At 45.1% G+C, this 19,163-nt stretch overlaps 1 protein-coding gene across 2 annotated transcripts in view; it reads right to left on the reverse strand.

The window, feature by feature from the left end:
- Nucleotides 1-19,163, reverse strand: part of LOC111157627 (BTB domain containing 11) — a 300,226-nt gene that overhangs the window by 104,315 nt on the left and 176,748 nt on the right. For both annotated transcript variants that reach the window (XM_022519208.1, XM_022519207.1), the window contains exon 3: nucleotides 11,941-12,145. In XM_022519208.1, coding sequence (XP_022374916.1) covers nucleotides 11,941-12,145 — 205 coding nt within the window. The remainder of the gene's footprint in view (nucleotides 1-11,940; nucleotides 12,146-19,163) is intronic.

A 19,163-nucleotide genomic window follows, 5' to 3' on the forward strand; every position in this document is an offset into this window, starting at 1 on the left:
CTCTGACCATAAACTTGCTGCTTGGTAACACAGTCGATGCTGCAATTTTTATCATGTTTCAGGAGAACAGAGCTAGAGAATTAACCCAAGATCCAATTCTAATGCAGAAGGGGAAAGGATCTGGGAACCATCTACCGACACTGGGCCTCCCAGGTGTCTTCTTTCTGCTTCAAGCCATCACAGTAGGTTTAACCTTTGCAACTAAGCATTTTTACTAGTAGTACTATTTGTGCAAAGGATACCTCTTCCCATTTGCATTCTGATATGCACTCCTTAGGGCAAAGGAACAAGGAAGAGTTACAATAGCATGCTGGAAATTTTGTATAACCCTGAGTATGTCCATTGGTGTATGTTAACACTTGACTATCACCTTCACCTATGCCACAGATGAAAAAGCATCCAGAACTGATGTGTTGTAGGGATTTTTTGACAGGGTAATTGTCTTGGAAGATGTATTTGGGTATCATTTAACTTCTAATGTCTGTTATGTTTGCTTTATTAGCTCTGTTTCTTCAAGTGTAAATTCATCTGATTGTTAGGATTTGTTTCATTTCTCCCCAACAGCTGGTGACTGTTGATTGTATACTCACGTTTTGGTTCAGCTGTCCCTGGTAGAGAGTGTACCATATCTGTTTATACAGCTCTGCTTGCAAAAGGCACAAGAGCTGCCACTGCCCAGGTATGTCTTTTTGTTTGCTTTTGGTGCCCCTGGGGGAGGATAGACCTACCCAGTTGTGTAGTCTTGTGGGTAAAACGATCTCTGATCTTCTCAGGCATGACCAGCTACCTCAGGCAACAATATAGTCCAATTTATCCTATTATTTTTTCTTTTTATGGTCATTGCTGAAGTCATCCATGGCCAAGCACATCTAGGAATCACTGATATTTCCAGTAATGAGATAGGGGAGGAAAATTTTATCACAGACTGAAGATGATTCTATTTAAAACCAGCAGCTTCATATAGCTTCTACTATCAAAATCAATGTTTACATTTGTCATTACTAAAATAAATATTGTCTGACATAAAACTTACAAAATAAATATTGCCTAATCATACATATATGTTTACACATAAATATATAATAAAGTAAATATTGCCTAATCATAAATCTTAGAAAATCTGAGTGTTTTTAAGTAGAAATATATGACTGAAGTCATATGAAGTCATTCTGAAGTACCTAAAAGATTTTATTGATTGACTGATATTATAATATGTGTTTATTTTGATATTCAGTTTAGACTATTGAAGGTTCTGTCCTAGGGAAAAAAATGTAGAATTACCTCTTTCTTAGAAATTTCTTAGAAATATTGGATGAGGGGAGGAGTCAAGATGGCGGAGAAGTAGCAGGCTGAGACTACTTCAGGTAGCGGGAGATCAGCTAGATAGCTTATCTAAAGATTGCAAACACCTACAAATCCAACGGGAGATTGAAGAGAAGAAGAACAGCAACTCTAGAAACAAAAAAATCAACCACTTTCTGAAAGGTAGGACGGGCGGAGAAGTGAATCCAAAGCGACGGGAAGATAGACCGCAGGGGGAGGGGCCGGCTCCCGGCAAGCGGCGGAGCAACGGAGCACAAAATCGGGACTTTTAAAAGTCTGTTCCGCTGAGGGACATCGCTCTAGAGGCTTAACCGGGGTGAAGCCCACGCAGGGTCAGCGTGGCCTCAGGTCCCGCAGGGTCACAGAAGGATCAGGGGTGTCTGAGTGTCGCAGAGCTTACAGGTATTAGAACAGGGAAGCCGGCTACAGAGACAGAGCCGAGGAGTAAGCTCTAAGCTCGGGGTCACCTTGAACCGGTCGCAGGCTCGGTCAGCTCGGAGCGCGGCCGGAGGCAGGGTGACGGGAGTAAATCGGCGCTGTTCTCTGAGGGCGCACTGAGGAGTGGGGCCCCGGGCTCTCGGCTCCTCCGGGCCGGAGACCAGGAGGCCACCATCTTCATTCCCGCCCTCCGGAACTCTACGGAAAGCGCTTAGGGAACAAAAGCTCCCGAAAGCAAACCCGAGCGGATTACTCAGCCCGGCCCCTGGTAAGGGCGGTGCAACTCCGCCTGGGGCAAAGACACTTGAGAATCACTACAACAGGCCCCTCCCCCAGAAGATCAACAAGAAGCCCAGCCAGGACCAAGTTCACCTACCAAGGAGTGCAGTTTCAATACCAAGGAGAGCAGCGGAATTCCAAAGGAGGAGAAAGCAAAGCACGGAACTCATGGCTTTCTCCCCATGATTCTTTAGCCTTGCAGTTAATTTAATTTTTTTTCTTTTTCAACTTATTTTTCTTCTTCTGCTAAATTTTTTTAACTTTTACCCTTTTCTTTTTTAACGTTTTTTAACTAGTTTATCTAATATATATATATATTTTTTCCTTTTTATATTTTTTTCTTTATTGGTTTTCTTTTTTTATTTTTTTTTTTTTTTTTTTTTTTTTTTTCCTTTTTCTTCTTTCTGAACCTCTTTTTATCCCCTTTCTCCCCCTCATGATTTGGGATCTCTTCTGATTTGGCTAAAGCATATTTTCCTGGGGTTGTTGCCACCCTTTTAGTATTTTACTTGCTCCTTCATCTACTCTTATCTGGACAAAATGACAAGGCGGAAAAATTCACCACAAAAAAAAGAACAAGAGGCAGCACCAAAGGCTAGGGACCTAATCAATACAGACATTGGTAATATGTCAGATCTAGAGTTCAGAATGACGATTCTCAAGGTTCTAGCCGGGCTCGAAAAAGGCATGGAAGATATTAGAGAAACCCTCTCGGAAGATATAAAAGCCCTTTCTGGAGAAATAAAAGAACTAAAATCTAACCAAGTTGAAATCAAAAAAGCTATTAATGAGGTGCAATCAAAAATGGAGGCTCTCACTGCTAGGATAAATGAGGCAGAAGAAAGAATTAGCGATATAGAAGACCAAATGACAGAGAATAAAGAAGCTGAGCAAAAGAGGGACAAACAGCTACTGGACCATGAGGGGAGAATTCGAGAGATAAGTGACACCATAAGACGAAACAACATTCGAATAATTGGGATTCCAGAAGAAGAGGAAACAGAGAGGGGAGCAGAAGGTATATTGGAGAGAATTATTGGAGAGAATTTCCCCAATATGGCAAAGGGAACAAGCATCAAAATCCAGGAGATTCAGAGAACCCCCCTCAAAATCAATAAGAATAGGTCCACACCCCGTCACCTAATAGTAAAATTTACAAGTCTTAGTGACAAAGAGAAGATCCTGAAAGCAGCCCGGGAAAAGAAGTCTGTAACATACAATGGTAAAAATATTAGATTGGCAGCAGACTTATCCACAGAGACCTGGCAGGCCAGAAAGAGCTGGCATGATATATTCAGAGTACTAAACGAGAAAAACATGCAGCCAAGAATACTATATCCAGCTAGGCTATCATTGAAAATAGAAGGAGAGATTAAAAGCTTCCAGGACAAACAAAAACTGAAAGAATTTGCAAATACCAAACCAGCTCTACAGGAAATATTGAAAGGGGTCCTCTAAGCAAAGAGAGACCCTAAAAGTAGTAGATCAGAAAGGAACAGAGACAATATACAATAACAGTCACCTTACAGGCAATACAATGGCACTAAATTCATATCTCTCAATACTTACCCTGAATGTGAATGGGCTAAATGCCCCAATCAAAAGACACAAGGTATCAGAATGGATAAAAAAACAAAACCCATCTATATGTTGCCTACAAGAAACTCATCTTAAACCCGAAGACACCTCCAGATTTAAAGTGAGGGGTGGAAAAGAATTTACCATGCTAATGGACATCAGAAAAAAGCAGGAGTGGCAATCCTTATATCAGATCAATTAGATTTTAAGCCAAAGACTATAATAAGAGATGAGGAAGGACACTATATCATACTCAAAGGAACTGTCCAACAAGAAGATCTAACAATTTTAAATATCTATGCCCCTAATGTGGGAGCAGCCAACTATATAAACCAATTAATAACAAAATCAAAGAAACACATCGACAATAATACAATAATAGTAGGGGACTTTAACACTCCCCTCACTGAAATGGACAGATCATCCAAGCAAAAGATCAACAAGGAAATCAAGGCCTTAAATGACACACTGGACCAGATGGACATCACAGATATATTCAGAACATTTCATCCCAAAGCAACAGAATACACATTCTTCTCTAGTGCACATGGAACATTCTCCAGAATAGATCATATTCTCGGTCCTAAATCAGGTCTCAACTGTTATCAAAAGATTGGAATCATTCCCTGCATATTTTCAGACCACAATGCTCTGAAGCTAGAACTCAATCACAAGAGGAAATTTGGAAAGAACCCAAATACATGGAGACTAAACAGCATCCTTCTAAAGAATGAATGGGTCAACCAGGAAATTAAAGAAGAATTGAAAAAATTCATGGAAACAAATGATAATGAAAACACAACGGTTCAAAATCTGTGGGACACAACAAAGGCAGTCCTGAGAGGAAAATATATAGCGGTACAAGCCTTTCTCAAGAAACAAGAAAGGTCTCAGGTACACAACCTAACCCTACACCTAAAGGAGCTGGAGAAAGAACAAGAAAGAAACCCTAAACCCAGCAGGAGAAGAGAAATCATAAAGATCAGAGCAGAAATCAATGAAATAGAAACCAAAAAAACAATAGAACAAATCAATGAAACTAGGAGCTGGTTCTTTGAAAGAATTAATAAGATCGATAAACCCCTGGCCAGACTTATCAAAAAGAAAAGAGAAAGGACCCAAATAAATAAAATCATGAATGAAAGAGGAGAGATCACAACTAACACCAAAGAAATAAAAACAATTATAAGAACATACTATGAGCAACTCTACGCCAACAAATTTGACAATCTGGAAGAAATGGATGCATTCCTAGAGACATATAAACTACCACAACTGAACCAGGAAGAAATAGAAAGCCTGAACAGACCCATAACCAGTAAGGAGATTGAAACAGTCATCAAAAATCTCCAAACACACAAAAGCCCAGGGCCAGATGGCTTCCCGGGGGAATTCTACCAAACATTTAAAGAAGAACTAATTCCTATTCTCCTGAAACTGTTCCAAAAAATAGAAATGGAAGGAAAACTTCCAAACTCATTTTATGAGGCCAGCATCACCTTGATCCCCAAACCAGACAAGGATCCCATCAAAAAAGAGAACTACAGACCAATATCCTTGATGAACACAGATGCAAAAATTCTCGCCAAAATACTAGCCAATAGGATTCAACAGTACATTAAAAGGATTATTCACCACGACCAAGTGGGATTTATTCCAGGGCTGCAAGGTTGGTTCAACATCCGCAAATCAATCAATGTGATACAACACATTAATAAAAGAAAGAACAAGAACCATATGATACTCTCCATAGATGCTGAAAAAGCATTTGACAAAGTACAGCATCCCTTCCTGATCAAAACTCTTCAAAGTGTAGGGATAGAGGGCACATACCTCAATATTATCAAAGCCATCTATGAAAAACCCACCGCAAATATCATTCTCAATGGAGAAAAACTGAAAGCTTTTCCGCTAAGGTCAGGAACACAGCAGGGATGTCCGTTATCACCACTGCTATTCAACATAGTACTAGAAGTCCTAGCTTCAGCAATCAGACAACAAAAGGAAATTAAAGGCATCCAAATTGGCAAAGAAGAAGTCAAACTATCACTCTTCGCAGATGATATGATACTATATGTGGAAAACCCAAAAGACTCCACTCCAAAACTGCTAGAACTTGTACAGGAATTCAGTAAAGTGTCAGGATATAAAATCAATGCCCAGAAATCAGTTGCATTTCTCTACACCAACAACAAGACAGAAGAAAGAGAAATTAAGGAGTCCATCCCATTTACAATTGCACCCAAAACTATAAGATACCTAGGAATAAACCTAACCAAAGAGACTAAGAATCTATACACAGAAAACTATAAAGTACTCATGAAAGAAATTGAGGAAGACACAAAGAAATGGAAAAATGTTCCATGCTCCTGGATTGGAAGAATAAATATTGTGAAAATGTCTATGCTACCTAAAGCAATCTACACATTTAATGCAATTCCTATCAAAGTACCATCCATTTTTTTTCAAAGAAATGGAACAAATAATCCTAAAATTTATATGGAACCAGAAAAGACCTCGAATAGCCAAAGCAATATTGAAAAAGAAAGCCAAAGTTGGTGGCATCACAATTCCGGACTTCAAGCTCTATTACAAAGCTGTCATCATCAAGACAGCATGGTACTGGCACAAAAACAGACACATAGATCAATGGAACAGAATAGAGAGTCCAGAAATAGACCCTCAACTCTATGGTCAACTAATCTTCGACAAAGCAGGAAAGAATATCCAATGGAAAAAAGACAGCCTCTTCAACAAGTGGTGTTGGGAAAATAGGACAGCCACATGCAGAAAAATGAAATTGGATCATTTCCTTACACCACACACGAAAATAGACTCAAAATGGATGAAGGATCTCAATGTGAGAAAGGAATCCATCAAAATCCTTGAGGAGAATACAGGCAGCAACCTCTTCGACCTCAGCCGCAGCAACATCTTCCTAGGAACATCGCCAAAGGCAAGGGAAGCAAGGGCAAAAATGAACTATTGGGATTTCATCAAGATCAAAAGCTTTTGCACAGCAAAGGAAACAGTTAACAAAACCAAAAGACAACTGACAGAATGGGAGAAGATATTTGCAAATGACATATCGGATAAAGGGCTAGTGTCCAAAATCTATAAAGATCTTAGCAAACTCAACACCCAAAGAACAAATAATCCAATCAAGAAATGGGCAGAAGACATGAACAGACATTTCTGCAAAGAAGACATCCAGATGGCCAACAGACACATGAAAAAGTGCTCCATATCACTCGGCATCAGGGAAATACAAATCAAAACCACAATGAGATACCACCTCACACCAGTCAGAATGGCTAAAATTAACAAGTCAGGAAATGACAGATGCTGGCAAGGATGCGGAGAAAGGGGAACCCTCCTACACTGTTGGTGGGAATGCAAGCTGGTGCAACCACTCTGGAAAACAGCATGGAGGTTCCTCAAAATGTTGAAAATAGAACTACCCTATGACCCAGCAATTGCACTGCTGGGTATTTACCCTAAAGATACAAACGTAGTGATCCGAAGGGGCACGTGCACCCGAATGTTTATAGCAGCAATGTCTACAATAGCCAAACTATGGAAAGAACCTAGATGTCCATCAACAGACGAATGGATAAAGAAGATGTGGTATATATACACAATGGAATACTATGCAGCCATCAAAAGAAATGAAATCTTGCCATTTGCGACGACGTGGATGGAACTAGAGGGTATCATGCTTAGCGAAATAAGTCAATCGGAGAAAGACAACTATCATATGATCTCCCTGATATGAGGGAGAGGAGATGCAACATGGGGGGTTAAGGGTGTAGGAGAAGAATAAATGAAACAAGATGGGATTGGGAGGGAGACAAACCATAAGTGACTCTTAATCTCACAAAACAAACTGAGGGTTAATGGGGGGAGGGGGTTGGGGGGGTGGGATTATGGACATTGGGGAGGGTATGTGCTATGGTGAGTGCTGTGAAGTGTGTAAACCTGGCGATTCACAGACCTGTAACCCTGGGGATAAAAAGATATTATACGTTTAAAAAAAAGTAAAATTAATAAAAAAAAAAATCAGTGAGGAGAAAAAAAAAAAAAGAAATATTGGATGAATGAAAGTCAGAAATAAGGATGACATTTGAGCTAAGATTTCTTTGTAAAACATCTGATGCTCCAAAACAAAACAGGCTTTGCTGATGACATTGTTTGTATTTATTTTTAACTAACCTAGCAAATACTTGTTAAGGATGTGTAATGTATAATGTGCCAAAATACTATGTTGGGCTCTAGAAAAACATATAAGAGGTAGACTTCCCTCAAGGAGCTTTATTATAAATGGAATTAAGGAATGAAAAAAAATTAAGTCACAAGCCAGCAGGATGGGCTGGAGTCAAGGCTGGGTACCATAATTGATAGCAATTTATTCCTTTCAATGGACTCTGAAGTTACTCTCTTCCAGGAGGTATATGCAAGGTCAGCATTGTTTTCCACAGAGCATCATAAATCTCCAGTGACCTGCCTTTGGCACCTACAAAATTCAGTGATAACGAAGATCAGACTCTCCTTGATAAAGAATGTTCCTCCTCTCTCTTCTCCATGTTGAATTTGCAAACACCTGACTTGAACAGGATTGCAAGTCCAGACTTTTAGTCTCAGTCTGTACTCCGTGTGGTCTAGCTCATGCCTATCTGTCTCACTCTGGAGCTCTAGCTCTTTACAGGACCTGGTCCCAGTATATGCTTCCAGAGACCCAAAGAACTGCTCTGCAAGATTTTAGAAGCTCAAGAACTAGTAGCCAAAGCTCTGGGAAAACTTGAACTACAGACATTTCACACTGGCACCGAGCTTCTTCAAAATCCCACAATGAAAAATGAAACTATCCAAAACAAATGTAGTAATCCTCGAGCTGGGCCCACATGAAAGGGTAAAATGGTGCCTGTAGGCCTACTTCCAAATACTCCAGCCAGGGAAGAAGGCTTTTCTGACAAGCAGAGACGATTTGAGGCACAAAACAATCCAGATTTCAGTCCACAAATGTTTCCAGACTTTCGGCTGGGCATGGACAAAAGCAAATGATATTCAGCCCCTTTCCTGAAGAATATAGTCTAGTGAAAAACCATATAAGCACCATGGCCCTACAGAATAAAAACAAAGAGTTAAGGAAATGTTTTTTGATTTTGGGGGTGAGGAGACAGAAAGAGAGAGATAAACAACTCCAAATTAGAGTCCACCTCCCACTGGAAAATTCTTGTTCAGAGGTTTTGGTAGGGAGCTGGTATAAACACTTGACTGAAAACAGAAGTCCTCTCCCCTCTGAAGCCCTTCCATGTGTGATTTCAGATGCTAAATACCAAAGCCTATTCCATCAGGGAATGGGAGGAATAGCTTTTTGTCTAGAAGGAACACACACACAGACGGGCTTCTGTAGGGGCAACGATAACAGCAGTTTAGAGCCGCCCAGCTACTCTTCTGGGGAGAAGGAGAGCTTCTCTCATGCCAGGCATGACACTGGCGGCTTAGCTGCCATATTGAATTCACTGCTTATACCATTCCCGTGAGGCTGGTCTCATTCTCAATGTACAGATGAGGAAAAGAGGTTCTGTGAGGAGGAATGGCTTGTTCAAGGTCTCAGAGCTAGAAGAAGCAGGGCTGGGATACAAAGCCAAAGGTCAATCTCACTCCCAAATCCACACTCTTTCTGGAGAGCCAAAGTGAACACAACTCAAAAATGACAAGGTCTACTTTGCATTTTGTTCTGACCCCTGAAAAATCAACCAAAGAAGGTGGGAAAGATCAAGACAGAACTGATCCCAACATATCTGGGGCCCTGTTCTCCTTACTCTGCTCTCCCTCAAAGCCCATGTGTCTTTCCATCTTGTTCCAGAAAGTCTGGAAGCCTCAGATGGTCTCCTCAGACTGACAGCTACTCCAGGTACACTCCGAACCCTGAAAGGGATTCCAGAAAGGAAGATGGACGCTGCATCATGATAGAAGATGTAATAGGCTGTGCCCCTGTGCTGAGTGGGGGGCAAGGAGTCCATCACACGACGAGATCCACATTCTAGAAGTTTCAGTCTGGTGGTCATGAGGAGGATGGAGCTGCTCAGAGAGCATGAAGCCTCACATTCGGGGAGACCATTTAGAAATGAGATGCGGTAATAGAAGTAAGATGGAACAAGGTGCCTGACCACACAGCGGCAGCAATTAGAGAGACGACTTAGACGCAGCATCGGTAAGATCTGCTGACCGTTAGCTGTAGGAAGGAGTGAGGGAGAGGAAGGAGTGTGGGGCGAGGCCCAGTTTTCTGACAGGGGTGACCGGGTTGGTGGTGACAACATTCTTAGGGATGAGGGAGAGAGAATGAACAGTTGGTTTGATGGCGAAGAGGGCAACCTCAGATTTGAGGTAGCCTGTGAACACACCCAAATGGAAATGTTCCACGGGCAGCCAGATCAATGGTTTGCTCGATCTTTCTACATATACTCACTGACTCCCCACTAGGCACCAGACGTGAAGTGAAGCTTGGCATTAGGCGTGGAGCGGCCACCAAAACAGATGTGTTCTCTGCCCTCAGGAAGTTGCGATAAGTGTTACCCAGAAAAGAATAAGGTACTACGAGAAGAAGAACCAGTCTGGGTGTGTGAGACTTGATGGGGAAATTGAGGCTGAGCAGGATGAGAAGATTCTGGATCTCAGAGGAGGCACCACTTGGCTGGAGATGGAGGGGGGGGTCCCCTGGGGGTCATGCGCACATTGGTGGGGGGTGAGTCAGAGACACTGTTGCACAGGCTGGTGGGGGCCGGAGGCCAAAGAGCTAGATGGCCCAGGGGCCGAGGCTGCTGGCTTCCATTCCCTCAGCGCGAAGGCTGCACACTTGCAGGGAGGGGCACTCCTGGTGTCTCGGGCTGAGGTCCTAATCTGCCCAGGGACAATGAGCATTTGGTCCCCTCTCCAAGGTGGGTGTGTTCGGCACATAAGAACCGGTATGGGGCGCCCAATGATTCGCTTAGACAGCGGGAGGTCTGATGAAGCAACCTCCAGGCGGGACTGAAATCCTCACGCTCACTCGGGTTCTTAAAAACAAAACAAGAACAAAAACCTCAGCAACTATTCTCTAACTCACGCTCCGTTCTCTTCCCGGAAATGAAAGCCAGGAGAATGTGGGTTTCGAAGGGAGCCCAGTTAAGCCCCAGTCCGTCCCTGCAGCAGCAAAACAACCAGGGAGCATCTCAAAACTGCGTGGAACCATTTAACAGAGAAGAGAAAACCACATTGAGCCCAAACTGGGAGCTGTTCGCCTACGTGCAGATAGCGTCTACGAAGACAGCCACGAGCGCGAACACTCACTGTGTGCTGGCTGCTGTTTGAGTCACTCAGCCTTCCGACAGCCCTACGCAGGATTTACTTTCATAGCCCTATTGTGCAGATGAAGAAACTGAGGCACGGAGAGGTTAAGGCACTTTCCCAAGCCCCTTGCCCTTTTCCGGCATTTAATTGGAAGAGCCAGGTTTTAAAGCCAGAAGTCTGGATCCCAGAGCCCACTCTCTTAACCAGTCTTCTGATAAATGGGTTGCTGCTAGAGCAGTTGGAGTAAAAGGGACTGATCTGTGAGGCGTTGTGGGGAGATGGACTCCCAGGGGAAGAGGGATGCCCCCAGGCACATCTGGTTTCTGACAACCTGCCCCTGAGAGGGAGTTTTCCAGATAGAAGGGGAGCTGGGAAGTGCTGAGTTCAGCCGCTGGTTTACAGATGGGGAAGCTGAGGCACGGGAAAGTGGAGGGACTGTGCTAGGGAGGGACAGAAGCTGGGTCAGAGGGAGTGTCCTCTTCCAGGAAGCCTTCCCTTCCTCCCTTTCCCTGGAGGATTCTGCTTGAGCAAGCCCAGTCTCCCGTGTACCCTCAGGGGCCACTTCTGCTGAGCAGGTGTTTATGGTTCCCCACCACGGGAGTCCCCAGGGCAGCCAGGAGGAAATGAAGACACCTCCCCCCAAGGAGCTGGCATCTCCCGTAGCTGCCTTCACAAGGACGCAACCCTGCACAGCAGAGCCCCTTACCCTTTTGCAATCTGCGGAACCACCTTCCTGACCCGGGCCGTTTATATCCTGCTCAGCATCAACCCTAAGCAACCCATGTCAAACACCCCACCTGGGTCTCAGACACCCCCTCGGGGCACAAAGTTCCCACCTGGACCCCTCCAGTGAGTTTCTGGGAAATGTGTAGTTCTGACCTCCAGCATCGCTCCCCTCCCGCACCCCTGTGCCACCCCACCCACCGCAAGGCGGCGGCGGCCAGAGGGGAGATCCTCTCTTCGGCTACCCGGAGCCAAGGCCGGTCTTACCTTTCCACCTGGAGGTTGACTTTGGAAGGCTCCACGTTGGGATTTTCCCATTCCATTTGCGGGCAGTGCATGAAATAGCAAAGGGTGTACAGCGCCTCCGGCTCCCAGTAGAGCGCCCCCTGCTTGTGGTGCAGGGGAGTGCCGTTGCCGTGGTGCTTGGCATTGAGGGGCTGCAGGTGGTGCATTGCTCGGGACACCAGGTCACCTGCGGACAGAAGTAAGATTTAAGATCCTTCAGGCAGCCATGACGTGCAGAGATGTGCTGAAGACCTCTGAAGAGTTTCCGATGCTGGGACTCCCTCATTCAACTGCGGTGATCCTCTGGGACCTCTGAGACTGCACATAGGCTATTCCCTTTATCCAGAACATTCTCTCTCTCCTCTTCTCCAGGCTAATGCCTACTAACCGTCCAGGTATCAGCGGATATATTGATTTCTCCAGGAGATCCTCCTGGAATCTCCCCACTCCCCTGTGTGTGTATCACACTGTACTTTCTTAGCACAGCAGGTAGAGGCTGTGTTAGAGCGGCCATTTCCTTGTGGGTCCTTCCCAATGGCAGTAACTGTCTTAAACGACACTTGTGTACTGGTACAGTTCTAAATACCCCAATTCATCTCCCTAAAGTAGGTACCTTTATAAACCCATTTCATAAATGAGGAAAGAGGTCAAATAACTCTGCAAGGTCACGTAGCAGTCACAAGTGGCAGAGCCAGGATTTGAACCCACGCAGTCTGCCTCCAGAATGCCCACACTGAACCACTCTCCTTGAGGACAGGGGTTCTGTCTTACTCTACTCTGCACTAGCAAACCTGGGATACGCTCTAGTCTTTCTCCTGCTTTCTCCGAAGGAAACCAGCCTTCTCTTCATCCAACCAAATGTATGCCCCCAGGTTGGCCGCACAGGGAGGACCTTCCTGTGGGGAGGCTGGCTGGGCCCGGAAGTCCTGACTTTTCTAGGCTAAGATGGTGTTTCCCAAACTTGGTTGTTTATATGCTACCTTCATGAGCACAGCTGTATCCAAGTTCCACCTGTGCCATGATTTACTTAACTTCAGATGGATTCATTTAGATTTTTTTTAAAATTATGGGTATCTAAAAAGGAAATGTTCTGTCACTTATCATAATTGGAAGATCGTATCACTTGTCATAAACAGAAGATCACTATAAAAGTTAATTTGATGGAAACAAAATAGTATAATTAATTTTTTAAAGATTTTATTTATTTATTTGACAGAGATCACAAGTAGGCAGAGAGGCAGGCAGAGGGAGAGGAAGGGAAACAGGCTCCCTGCTGTGCAGAGAGCCCGATGCAGGGCTCGATCCCAGGACCCTGGGATCATGACCTGAGCCGAAGGCAGAGGCTTTAACCCACTGAGCCACCCAGGCGCCCCAGTATAATTAATTTTTTAAAAGATTTTATTTATCTGAGAGAGAGAGACAGAAAGAGCGACAGAAAGCATGAATGGGGAGGAGAGGGAGAAGCAAGATCCCTGCTGGACTAGAAAGGGGAATATTTGCCTGAACAGGGAGCCTGATGTGGGGCTCGATCCCAGAACCCTGAGTTCACGACCTGAGCCAAAAGCAGATGCTTAACCAACTGAGCTATCCAGGTGCCCCAGTATAATTAATTCGTAGCTGAATTCTGGTCCAAATTTTTTTTTTGTTGTTGTTGTTCTAAATAACACATGTTAGAGAAGTGTTAGGGGCTCATACCAAATGGAGCCTTTCTTCTTGAAGCAAATAGAATTAAAATTGGATTTAAAAGGATCACTCCATGACCAATGTTATTGAATGTGCTGCCCTGTTCCACTCGTCCAGTGGAATGTGTTGCACACTCCAAGTAACATTCATCTGAGGTACTGTAATGAGTAATTTCATGGGTCAACTGGGTAAGGCTATGGTGACCAGTTATTTGGTTAAACACTAAGCTGTAGGTTGCTGTAAAGGTATTTTTCACATTAAATTTTAACCTTTAAATCAGTAGATTTTGGGGAAAGCAGACTTTCTTCCAAGATGTGGGTGGGCCTCATCCAATCAGCTGAAGGCCTTAGCAGAAAAGACATTGAAGAAGACGGAATTCTGTCTTCAGGCTCAAGACCGAAACATTAATTCCTGCTGGAATTTATTGCTCCCTTCCCCACCCAGGCAGCCCCTGGTCCGGGAGGGAGATTGTCCCCCCCATTCCCCATCTTTCACTGCCCAGCTGATACCAGGCCTGCAGAGACCACCACTTCTCTGCCATCCACCCGTACCTTTTAACACGACACTTTGACCTCAAACCCAAACCCAAGAAAGTGAGGCTCAGTGAGAGGCACAAGTTTCTCCTCCAAAGGCCCAAAGTCCATTTTCTAGTCTGAAGGTGGGGCCACTTCCTTCAAAGAATATTGACAAGAGGGTCATTCACCCCCCCTTTAGGGGAATCAACTACGGAGATGTGGTCTCAGCCAAGGGCAGAAATAGCAAATATTCCCCTTTCTAGTCCACGTCCATGGCAGACATGATTAATCAATCACAGAGCTCTTACACACTGAGTACAGATGTCCTTCTGGAGACAAGATTCCAAGTGGCCACTATTTCTGAGAGAGGACTTTTCAGAGGAAAGGAAACTTCCATGTTGTCAGAGTCCTGAGGCCTTAACAGGCCAAATGAACCAGGATACAACCTACCAAGCTTGATATCTGGACAAGCAAGCAGATGCAGGGGCTGGACAGAGAACAGCGAGGGTGGCAACCCTGCACCCCTCTGCCTCTTACCATGCCTCACTCAGAGCTTGACCCTTCTCTCTCCATTTTCCACAGGTGGGAACATATGCCCAAGAAACTCCAAAAAAGAATCAGAGAAGGAAATTATCTGTGAGAGGTAGGCAGCCTGGAAAGACCCCCAGGGGACCTGCAGATGGAAAATATGGAGAACCAGCGCTCACAGTCAAGAGAAGGAGTTCAAATCCCAACTCTGCCGTTCATTGGTGCACAAAACAGTAAGTCACTCAGCCTCGGGTAATAAGCTGCCTCCGTCTGGTGGTTATGAGGGTTCAGGACAAAATGAGGAAGGGCTTGGCATGCCGTGGGCATGAAATTAGCTGCCCTCTTAGGCTCAGGGCCCGCCAGCTCACCCTTCTCTCTGGATGGTGAGACCTGGAGGTCGGGTGCCTCGGACGTGTGGGGACAGTCCTGTCGGTGTCCTGACCCAGTGCCTAACTTGCTTTGTGCTGGAGTTGATTTTTTTGGAACATATGCTAAAAAGCTGCGCATTCCAGGTGTCTTCTGGGGGTCCACTTAGGTCCTTAGTTGCTTCTTCTTCCCTGTTCTCTCTACATCTTTTAGAAACATGGCTCCTTGGGAGGGAGGAGAAAAAGGAAGCCAGAAACCTGCCTCTGGCCAGTCCTATCAGTAAGTCTCATAAGAGGCGGCTCCAACCCCTGGTAAAGAGAGCCTGACCGGCGAATGTAGAGAAGGAGCCTGGAAAGAACAAGATGGCAGGTCTGGACTGGGACTAGACACAATGACGACGCTGTGCATCTTCTGATGAGGAGGACATGAAGTAGAGGGTAGTGGCAGCAGGAGCGGAAACCACAATATATGGAGAACCTGACATGTCTCAGGCCATTTATACACTTTCCGGTTTAATTGTCTAAGAGCCAGAGGGGACATAAACCCACTTCAGAGATGGGAAAATCAAGGTAAGAGACAACTGGCCCAAGTGTCGTGCAGGAAGTAGCAGGCTGCAACTCCGACGAGGCAGCCAGGGCTCATGTTCTTAGCCAGTACACCCCAGTTTCTTCTAGGATCTATGTCAGGGTGTGGCCTTTGAAAAACTCTGGTGAAGAGTTTGAGGCCTAAATCCCCAGTCTCCCCAAATATATGCCATTGTGGATTTCAGGGTGGGGGACTCAGGAGATGGGTCTGCCTCTGCTGGCAGAGCGGAGCTCCTGGCTAAGGGGTCTCAGCGTCCGAACCGTCTGCAGGAGGGGGTGGTGGCTGCTGGTCAGCCCGCACAGATGGCCATGCACACTCTTAGAAGATACTTGACCTAAGAGAAGGGGTCTGGAGGGGCATGCAAGTAATCAGCAATGACGGAGGCAGGAGGCTGGTTCTGGAACTAACAGAAGCCCAGTCTCTGGAGGTCTCTGCCTCAGGAGGGCAGGAGACAAGGGGGTCTTCATTCCTTGGTGGCATCAAGAGCCCATTAGGAGCTCCCGAGGTCATGGCTGGCTTGGCCACACCCAGAGTCTGCGCAGCAATGCTCAGCCCATCTGTAACCGGCACCTGTCAGTAACCACATCCTCTGTGGGTGCGGGGTGGGGACAAGCCACAGAGGCTATGGCAGACAGGCCCAATGGCCAGCAGCTCTGGAAGGAACTGCACACTTCCCAGTTTTGCCCCTTGGCTGTGATGTCAGGGTCCTCAACGGTGGCCCCAGCCACGGGTGGGGAAGGGGTGAGGTTTCATGAAGATTCATGGGAGACCAAGACCACAGGCTGAGCCCCAGCAGGGCAGGAAGAAGGGAGGGCTACACATGAGACACCATCTGGGGAGCCTTGAAAACCACTGGGTGAACTTTGCAGATGTGCTGGGTTTCCGGTGAGTTTGCATGTCGGTGGCAGGGTCTGAGGGGCGCTCCCTCACCCCCAGGGATGTGCAGGGGGAAGGACCTGGGCTCACCAGTAACAGACTCAGCATAGCCTCCACAATCCTCCAGGAGGAAAGATGAGTTGCAAACAGTAGGGGTGTGTGTGTGGTGGGGGGACAGTGAGGGGAGAAAGGCTCCTATCAGGAAAATTTGAGAAGTAATTCTGTTCCTAAGTAGTAGGATGCACGGTGACCGCTGGAAGGAGTGGACAGGGAAACCGCTGGGTGTTTTTGGCCAAAGAACCAAAGACCGAGAGACTCCTAGAGCCAGGTGTGGCCTCGGAGCTGATCTCCTGTGTTCTCCTGGGTGTGATCTCTGTAGCATCCAGCCATGGGAAATGTCACTGTCACATTACGAACAGTAGTGACAGGAGCCCCTATACTGTGCCACAGACGCTGAGACAGCACCTTGCGTGCACTATTCCTAATCCTCTTGTGTTCTGCAAAACACGCATGATAGTAATCAGTTTTATAGCAGTGATCTGCAGTCAAATGGATTCTGCCTGCCAGAGGACACTTGGCAAAGCTTAGAGCCATTTTGGGTTGTCATGTCCAAGGGCCCGCTACTGGCATCCTGTGGGTGGAGGTTAGAGCTGCTGCTAACCCTCCTACAAACGGTCCCCACAGCAAAGAATCGAGCCCCAAATGTCAATAATGTCAAGGCTGAGATATCTTATTTTACAGATAAGGAAATTGAGGCACAGACAAAAGTCCAACCTGGGTCCACCTGACTCTAAAGCCTGTGCTCTCCACCCTACCCCCTACCATTTTTTTTTAGAGATAGCCCAGGGCAGCCACGGTCGGCTCCAAGTCCAATCTGGCATTATGTAGCCAAGGTGTTAATGCTTCTTACCCTCAGTTCAGTAATTCTGTTTCTGGGAATCCTTCCCAATGTTAGGATCCAAAATGCAGCAAAAATCCTTACGCACAAGGATTTTCATCCAATCCTTATTTATGGGATCCAAAATTTGACAAAGAAATATATGTTTAAAAATAACAGCATGGTTAAACAAATTCTGGTATATCCATATGATAAAATAAAAAACTTATGCGGTCATTAAAAATGTTTGCACAGATCTGTAATACCATGAAAAAAAACCCTCTTGTTAAAATGGCAAGTAGAAAAAAAGTGAAACTCACAATTGCATACTGTGAGATCAGGATTATGTTATTTAAAAACTTTGCATAAAGTAAATATGAAAACCACGCCCCCTCCAACAACCCCCAAAATGTTGACTAAGGATTTCTCTCCCTAGTGGCACTGTGGGTGGTATTCCCTTCCAACTTGTTTGTAGTTTCTGAATTTTGAATTACAGCTACATGGCATTATCAGAATAATAAGCTTACTAAGGTGATATGTTTTCTTTCTTGTACCTTCCATCCATGTCAGACTGGAGTATCATCTTTCCATCTGTCTTTCTCTAAGCTCTAGTATAAAAGCTCAGGACAGGGGAACCTGGGTGGCTCAGTCAGTTGAACATTCGACTCTTAATTTTGGCTCAGGTCATGATCTTAGAGTCGTGGGATTGGGCCCCCCATTGGGTACTGTGCTCAGTGCAGAATCTTCTTGAGATTCTCTCTCCCTCTCCCCTGCTCCTTCCCCCCCACCGCTTATAAGTAAATAATCTTAAAAAAAAAAAAAAAAAGCTCAGAATAAGAAAACCCGCAAGGGAGTGAAGAAGAGAAGGTCCATGTTTTGGGCCCATTCCCCAAGATGCTGGGACACCTTTGACCTTGGTTGGGCTAACTACCTCCTTGGAGCATCATTCAGCTAAACCGACACTTCCAGGTTTCCTGCTTTTGCTCCTGTTTTCTCATCTTGGAGTGCCTTTTCCCTCGTTCTCCCAACTACTGAGGACCTTTAAGGCTGTGATCAAGTGCTACTTCTCCCATGCAGCCCTCCAGGATGCTCCCAGTCAGAATCTCCTCTTCCCCCTTTTACCCACAATACCTGCTAATAAAGTCTAACATGTTACTTGCTTGATTCTGTCATGTTTCTTGTCTGCTTCCCCCACTGAGCCTCAAAGGGAAGAGGTTATGCCTCATTCACTGTCCTGTTCCTGGAGGGGCAGTGTGTGTGTGTGTGTGTGTGTGTGTGTGTGTGTGTGTGTGTGTGGTGGTTAGAAACATGCTGCCTAAGTCTGAGCCTCCAATCTGCCACTAACTAGTTGTGTGACTTTGGATGCATTATTTAACCTCTCAGTAAATGGAGATTTTTTATCACCTAATGGATTTGTTGGGTGGATAATAATAGTACCTACCTCATAATATTAAAAGAAGTCATGCATATAAGTCACTTAAAACACATGGGAGTCTAGTATATCCTAAGTGCTTAATAAATATTTAGCCCTATTTCTTTTTCTCATCACCATCATCACCATCATCACCACTACTACCATCACCACCACCATTATCACCATTCTCATCATCATTATCACTACTATCATCTCACTATCACCATCATCACCACTGTCACCATCATAATCACCATCATCTTCATGACCACCATCTTCATCACCATCATCACCACCATCATCATCTTCATCACCAACATCACCACCACCATCATCACCACCACCATTATCTTCATCACCA

This window comes from Enhydra lutris, unplaced genomic scaffold, assembly GCF_002288905.1.
Source record: "Enhydra lutris kenyoni isolate GAN:26980312 unplaced genomic scaffold, ASM228890v2 scaffoldscaffold55, whole genome shotgun sequence".
In the NCBI taxonomy this organism is placed as follows: domain Eukaryota; kingdom Metazoa; phylum Chordata; class Mammalia; order Carnivora; family Mustelidae; genus Enhydra; species Enhydra lutris.